Source organism: Limulus polyphemus, unplaced genomic scaffold (assembly GCF_000517525.1).
Source record: "Limulus polyphemus unplaced genomic scaffold, Limulus_polyphemus-2.1.2 Scaffold691, whole genome shotgun sequence".
In the NCBI taxonomy this organism is placed as follows: domain Eukaryota; kingdom Metazoa; phylum Arthropoda; class Merostomata; order Xiphosura; family Limulidae; genus Limulus; species Limulus polyphemus.
This window is the reverse complement of record NW_013666301.1, coordinates 453,394-461,587: the sequence shown is the minus strand read 5'-3', so window position 1 is coordinate 461,587 and position 8,194 is coordinate 453,394. Positions and strand designations below refer to the sequence as shown.

General features: G+C 33.5%; 1 protein-coding gene across 1 annotated transcript in view; it reads right to left on the bottom strand.

The window, feature by feature from the left end:
* Nucleotides 1–1,714: 1,714 nt before the first annotated feature.
* Nucleotides 1,715–8,194, bottom strand: part of LOC106459995 (tropomyosin-like) — a 57,971-nt gene continuing 51,491 nt past the window's right edge. The window contains exon 5 of the mRNA XM_022386588.1: nt 1,715–1,789. Coding sequence (XP_022242296.1) covers nt 1,715–1,789 — 75 coding nt within the window. The remainder of the gene's footprint in view (nt 1,790–8,194) is intronic.

The window sequence follows — 8,194 nt, the reverse complement described above, 5'->3', positions numbered from 1 at the left end:
TCTTGAATAGTGGACTGAAAAATTTTCCTAGTAATTATAGACCCATTAGCCTTACATCAATTGTCGGAAAAGTTTTGGAAAGTCTGTTAAAAGATGCTTTGAAAAGTCAATTAACAAAATTTAGAATTTTATTGGATATCAACATGGTTTCACTGAGGGAAAATTTTGACTTACAAATCTTTTAACATTCTTTGAAAAGGTAAGCTATATAGATTAGGGTAAGGGTGTAGATTTGGTGTATCTGGATTTTCAGAAAGCATTTGACAAGATGCCACATAAAAGGTTTGTAAAACATTATCTCTATAGATGAAGGAATAATCAATAAATTACTTAAATTTGCAGATAATATTAAGGTCTTGGGTGTTGCTAGCTGTGAAGAGGATCTTGCTGATTTACAAAAGGATTTAGATCATTTAGTGAGTTGAGAAAATAAATGGCAGATGGGTTTTATTTATAATAAATTCGAGATAATGCACATGTGGGTTATCATAATTTGAATTATAAGTATAATTTGGATGGGAATAACCCCAATAGTGTTATGAAGGAAAGGGATCTTGGTGCAATAGTCAATCAGTCTAAAGCCATCCAAGCAGTGTGCTGTTGCTAGTGGAAGGGCAAATAGGATTTTACGTTGTATCTACAGAAATATTGAATACAAGTCTAAAGAGGTTATAATTTCTTTGTACAGGTCACTGGTTAAGTCACATTTGGAATATTGTGTTCAATCACGGGCTCTTTACCTTAGGAAAGACATTGAATTGTTTGTAAAGGGTTACTAGAATGGTGCCTGGGATGGAGGGGTTGTCATATGAGGAGAGGCTGAAATCTCTCAAATTGTTTTCTCTTGTAAAAAGAAGGTTTTGGGAGGTTCTGATTGAGGTGTTTAAGATTGTAAATGGAATTGATACTGTTTATGCATCACCTTTTTTCATATTTAACAGTGAGAGTAGTAAGACTAGGGAACACAAATATAAATTTTGGCAAGGTAGGTGTCATCTTCAGCTAAGACAGTTTCATTTTTCTGACAGGGTGGTTAGCCTTTGGAATGGGTTGCCTTTGGATGTTGTACAGGTAGTAAATTTAAGTGAGTTTAAGAAAAAGCTTGATATCTACATGAATGATAAGGGCTGGCTTTTAAGTTTTTTTATTTTCTATTAGTTTAGAGGATGGAACAGCTGAGATGGACCAATAGGTCCCATGTTGTCCCAAAACATTACGTTATGTTAAATAAATTTAGGATTCTGTGTGGTGAATTAAATAGGACTCAATAAACCCATGGATATTATAAACGTTTCACAGTTATAAGAAGCTTAACTGTATTTCTTTGGTTTGCTGATCCAAACTATACTGATAAGTCTTGAACAGACAAAACTACAATACACAGCAGAGGGTACAGCCAATCAAAGATTGCATTAAGCCTCTACATCATAGATTTTCTTTCCAATTTCATCTTTGGTGGAAAAGACAAGAAATCTTCAACATGTTTATAAAATCATTAAACAGTTGATCTGCTGAATAATACTGAAGAACAAATTAGGCAAAATGTCATAACATTACTCACATAAGTAAATTAATTTAGGTTGCTGTATGGTGAATGAATTAAAAAAGAACTCAAAAACCCCAATTTTTTTATAGTTCATCTCAAAAAATAGATGTATACATAAATATTTATTATATAACTACAACTGTTACTGTATATTAAACTTTGTATATCTCACCTCTCTCCCTCATTAACTCTTTGTTCTGCTTGTTCCAAAGCTGATTCTAACACACCAATCTTGCGGGTCATCTATGCATGCACGGGTCAATGGTGAACACATTACAAAAACATATATGGTTATTTTCATATGGAAGTAAAAGAAATATCACACTCTTTACTTGTTTATGTATAAATATAAAAAATAATGTTTGAAAGTTGACAGACTGTTGTAGGTGAGCATTACAGATGGGTTTTACAAATGACTTATGATTCTTCAGACTCAGATGTTCCTCTGCTTGTTCTAAAGCAGCTAAAACAAAGTCAGTTTCTGAGAAACCTGTATGAATGTTGGTGAAACTGAAAGCATCACATCCATAGCCACAGTAGAGTAATTTTCCTTTCTTATGTTAAAAGCTCTAACAACCATGCATGACTTAGCATACAATTTAACAAATTAAACTGAACAACTTTACCATACCTTTATTGGTTCTGGATATTAGATTAAAAGAAAAATGAAAATGTATTTCTGAGAGATAATCACCTCTACACACATATTACCTATCTTCCTCACTCATCTGCCTAAAAGATTTGCATGTCTCTAGTCTTGAGGCAACTCCCACTTAATTTCATATGTTTTAACGTGAACTTGTATGATGATGTCATCATGTGATAAAAGCCCTCCACCAAGAGAAGGGCAACATAACCTCCATGCACAGTACTCCCCCTATTAATATGCATGTGGTAACCTCATTCTTTGGTGAGACAAAACAAAATGTTTACCAATAGTGGGAAGGACAGCTGGAAATGTGTGTGGAAGTAAGCAACTATCAGAAATACATTTTCTGATTAGGAAAACATTAACTTTCAAGATGGTAACTCACCTCTAAACACAAATTATCTAGAATCCCACAGTGAATTGGTGGAAGGGCCAGTGCAAAGTATTACCTAGATGAGTGAGCTCCCTTCAAAAAGCACCCAAGGGAAGCCCATAGAGTAATATTCCATGGCAGGGGTTCCTTAGGGACACACTCATGGAAGACCACATTTCATCTCAACTAGGGTATACTCTTCACCCAGAATGTAAGGAAAGGAAGAAGTAGGTGAGTCCCATGTGTCACAGGAACAGGAAGAATGAGAACATGACCATCCAAGCACTTGCACACAAGCATTACAGAGCCAATATGTGTAGATTTATTGAGATGCATTCAGTCCATACATTGTGAAAATTTATGATCACAAGTTTGTACTCTTGTGACCTACTCTGTGTATAAATACCCTGCCAGAAGCTTCACTAAGACAGAGAGAGAATCATTGAAGGATATAATTATTGCTATTTGTCACTCGATATTGTTATCAATAGTGAAAGGTATTATTTTAATATTGCAATTGTCCTGGCCAAACATTTGTTTTTTAACTGTGTTGAATTTATATCTAAGTGTTGTTATTGTGAATAAATTGCATTTTTGTTGTTGAACCCTGATTGTAGAGGCGTATTCATTTTAGGCTGTTACATTGGTGCCTGAACAGGGACCTTTTTCATAGAGATTGAATTTTGACTTTGGATTTTTTTTTGTTTCTCAATATGATATCGACTGATTAATTCAGCGATAATTTGAGTTCAGGTAAACGTATGTTAGCTAGTGTTTGAGAATAACTGTGTCACTATGGAGGTTAGTGAGTCTGATATGGCAAGCTTCAAGAAGTCTGTGTCAGTATTGACAGAACAAGTGGAAATGTTAACATGCATGGTGACTGATCTACTAGCAAGAGAAACTATGTCTCCATTCCCTCAACCTCAAATGTCGAGAGTTCATTCTACTTACAGTCCTGTGGAAAATTCATCAATTACGTCACTGCAGTCAACCCACCACCCCTGCATGTTGAGAAGTTTGACAGTAAGTTAGATTTTATGTCTTGGACTTTCTTAAAAGTTTAGAAAGACATTTTTATATATGTTTAAGTATCTGAGAATAAATAGGTGGAAAATGCGACTTCTTGTTTGAGGGGAGGGCCACTAGAATAGTGGAAGACTTTTGGATCAGAAATGGCTTTCAAATGCTGGGGATAATTTAAATAAACATTGACTAATTTGTACCCAGAGTATTAAATAATATCATATTGGCTAAGGAACTCTTTAGTAGGAAGTACCACGCTAATACAGGGGAGTTGGTTGAGTTGTTTATTTGTAAAACTGTGAAAATCCTGAAGCTACAGGAAGAGAAATTGGGAAGTATATAATATCACAATTGCTAGTTTCTTTACAAAATAACTTGGAATGCCACATTTTTATATCTATTTCAGATGTGCTTAAATTTACTAAACAATATGAGCATCAACAGAATAATAATAAACAAACTTTTAATAGTCAAGTGATTAAAACTAAGCATCATAATAGACTTGTGGAATGCTTTACTTGTAATCAAATAGGACACTTATCTATGCATTATTCCAAGAAAATAAAATATGTAAATTGGGAACAGAGAACAAAAAACAAAGAATGACAGTTGGGAAACAAGAGCTAGGACCAAAGAAGGAGGTTTTGAGTCCTGTGAAAGTAAAACTCTCCATTAACTATTTAACAACAACTAAAACGGATCTGCCACACCTAACCCTAAAAATTAATGGTGTGAAAGTGGTAGGTCATATAGATACTGGGTCAAATTATTCAGTACTAAATGAAAATATATGGCAACAAATCAAGAGAAATGGTCTAACATTTCAACTAAAATCTTGGAGTAAAGGTAACGTGTCTTGCAGATGGAATGATGAACTGTCAACTGTTAGGATATTTTACAGCAACACTATTAGTAACAAATAGCATTGTGGACCAATGTTTTGTTGTCATCAATGATTTTGCTGTATCTTGTCTTATTGGATTAGACTTCATTCAGCAAAATGAAGCAACCCTTAACTTCTTTACAAATGTTCTTGTATTAAATGTGCCATCTGTTAGGCATGACTCTGAGACTGAAAAGATACTGATTGAAGAAATACAATGTTCATATTTAAAGAGTAAAGACTGTGAACAATTATAGCAACTTGTGTTGAAATATGCTGATATTTTTAACAATAAACCTGGTCTCACAGACTTGTCTGTACATAGTATTATAACCATGACATAAAAAGTCAGTGTTTAGTAAACCTTATCATTATTCTCCCACTAAATTACAAGTGCTACATGATCAAGTGGATGAAATGCTTCATGATGGGTTAACTGAAAATTCCACTTCTTCTTGGGCTTTTCCAGTAGTTATTGTCAAAGAGAAGACCAATGATTTTTAGGTTCTGTGTTGACTACAGGAAGTTAAATCAAGTCTCAGATTCTGACCACTGTCCATTGCCACTTACAAGTTATATTTGGAATGTTTTGTCAGGGGCAACCTGTATCAGGACATTAGACTTATCCAGTGGATATTGGTAAATACCTATTAAGATGGAGGATTGACATAAAACTGCTTTCATAACATATAAGAGACTTTATCAATTTAAAGTGATGCCTTTTGGTCTTCAAAATGCACCTGCCTTCTTCCAAAACTTATGGATAAGGCTTTAGCAGGAGCTACTGAATGTTCCAAGGCTTATATTGATGATGATATAGTGTTTTCACCTACATCTGAACAACACTTGAAATACTTTTAATTGGTTTTCTACAAGCTATGTACAGCTAATCTTACTGTAAAAATCTCTAAAGGCACATTTTGCCAATCAGAAGTATCATATTTCGTATTTAAACTCTCTTCTGAGGGAATACACACAAATGATGACAAAGTGAAAGATGTTACAGACTTCCCAACTGCAAAAATTTAAAGACATTTTTGAGTAAGTGGGCCTGGTACAATCAGTTCATTCCAAACTTTGCTACAATTGCTGAACCTTTATATTAGTTACAAAGGAAGTATATCAGGTGGAAATGGACCCCCCAGTGTGAGGATGCATTCCAGAAATTAAAGCAGGCTGTATGTGAATCCTCTGTCTTGTAACTTCCAAGAAAAGGTGAACACTATATTTTTTTGCATACTGATGCTTCAAATGTTGGATTAGGAGCATTTCTATGTCAGAAGGCTAAGTGTCAGGTTTTATAGGGTCAGATCCTTTATAGTAAGTGTCTGTGTATCATTGGTGATACAATTTAACAATAAATGGATAGTACACAATCCACTTGTTTTAAAATAATATAATCAAAACAAGTCAAATGTGTGTACAAAAAAAAATTGTTATACAACTGGTTATCACAGTTGTATCCAGAGCTTTAAATAACTGCCTCTTTTTCTTCAAAGTTCATACAAGCAGGTTCAATTACCTTAGATCACCCTTTTCCAAGACAAACTATTATCTTCTATTCTGTTATTACAATACAAGTTGTAAAACACACTTTAGAAATTGTCCGTTATGGCTAAACTGACACATAGTCAAACTTCACTTTCACCAACTTACTTTAATGCTCACACAATATAAACTAAATAATACTCTTGTATTAAAAGTAAAATGAACAATCGTGTATATCTAACACTATGAGAAATTATATGGAGAATGGACTTCTCATCTCCGATGTCTCAAATACTATGCAAGGATATACAAAAAGAGGTGGGAAAGGTACCTGCCAGACATCGTCAGCTACAAGATGGCATCCTCTGACCACTTCAAGAAGGTATCATTCTCTCTTAGAGCACCAGTGCAGAGGGTGAAATGCTTTTCTGGGACAATTTCAGAGGTGTATGTAACATGTGAAAATCCAGACTTGATGATTCAATTCAAAATTAATACTGACTTCAGAATTCAGTAAAGCAAAGTTAACAACACAACCATCAACAATAAATATTGATTACGGCAGGAAAGCAGTTTATGTATATTCTCCTAACACAAACTCAATAAGTCATATGGAAGGTGGGTGAGGAAGAACTCAGTAAATTGATGCATACTCTGCATTATGTCAAGAACACTCAGAACCTTCATACAGCACTGAGAACAAATCAACATGGAAATTAAGCTTTTAGTATTTCAGAGGTAAGTCTACTTGATTTAGATAATCACTTGTTGAACATCATAGCTATTGTTCTTTGCACTTCTACTGTAATTTTTATTATAAATATACTTTTTAAAATGTATAACTTCATACTGACTGCCTCACTGCAATGTGGCACTAGCAAATATCAGCATAAATTAAAAGACAATTAATAAGTATCAGAGATTACATATGGCCAGATGAAAATGTTTATTAACCCTAGGTTAATTTATTGATTTTTTTTTTATAAATTTGTATCTTTATAGATTTCTTTCTTTGTGCAAAACATACATCAGATAAGAAAATAAATGAACAGTAAGCCTATAAAATTTTATTAAAATAATTAACCCACATTAATTCATTATATGGTTTCATCAATATTCTAGAAAAATTATACATACTTTTTTCAAACTAATATTAATCTTTGATTGGATTTATAAACCTTTGAAATATGAAAACATATCTGTAGTCTACACACCGAGTAGCTTTATGACGTAATAACAGTTTGCAGTTCAAGCATACAATTTGTAAAATTACCCAAGTTCAAAAGACATGTCAGTCATTTGCAAATTATTAAAATTTTCAATGCCATGTGTGCATTATAAAATCAACGAGTCGCACAAAATAAATATAAAGGCTTTAAACCTGAAAAATGCAACAGTACAAGATTAATCAATAATATGCAGTGCTTTCAATCTATATGGCGAAAAAAAGTAACATGTTTAAAAAATTTCTTTTTAATAATTTCAAACTCATTTTGATCAGTCAATCACTAGTATCTAGGTGTAAAATGCTTTTGTTAGTTATTCTCTAAGCATGACCTCATTATATTTTCTATCAGCATTTTCAACCAGCCTCTTAAGCTGATTCTCCAAGCCACCGATCCTTATTTCTTTTTATCTGTGATGCTTCTATGGTCAAACATCCTTTGCATTGTGCTCAACAAAAGTAACCAATTAAAATTAAATACAAAAATACTGTTTGATGAATTAGTAATTTAATGGATACAAAGCTTAGTAATTAGTCTTCACTGAAAACGTTTCAATGTAAACATCTGCCAGCTTACCAGGTGATACAGGTTATCTGATCTTAAGAAGTTTGAAGTAGTTATTTTATATTTGGAAACCAATTATAAGACTTGTTAAGGATTTCTTTAAACATGTATTTGTGGTCAAACCTCATTAACAGTAATTTTCAATAGAAACAAGTTATAATAAACTAAGTGGAACAACAACATAAGCAGGATACCACTTCCTTTAACAAACTCTAGTATGTTTGGAACATTCTGTTACAACAGCAAAAGTCACATGATGTGCAAGAGTTTCTCGAATGATCAGGGAAGTTTGCATGTGTTCAAGATGCCCTCTTTGTTAGTATATAAGCCTGGCAGAGAAAGCAAGTGGATACGTTGATGAAGCAAACAGTAGTCACGGTGAGGTTCGGGTAATTTACGATTCTGTTTCGAGCTAGTGTGTGTTTTGCACTCGTAGAGA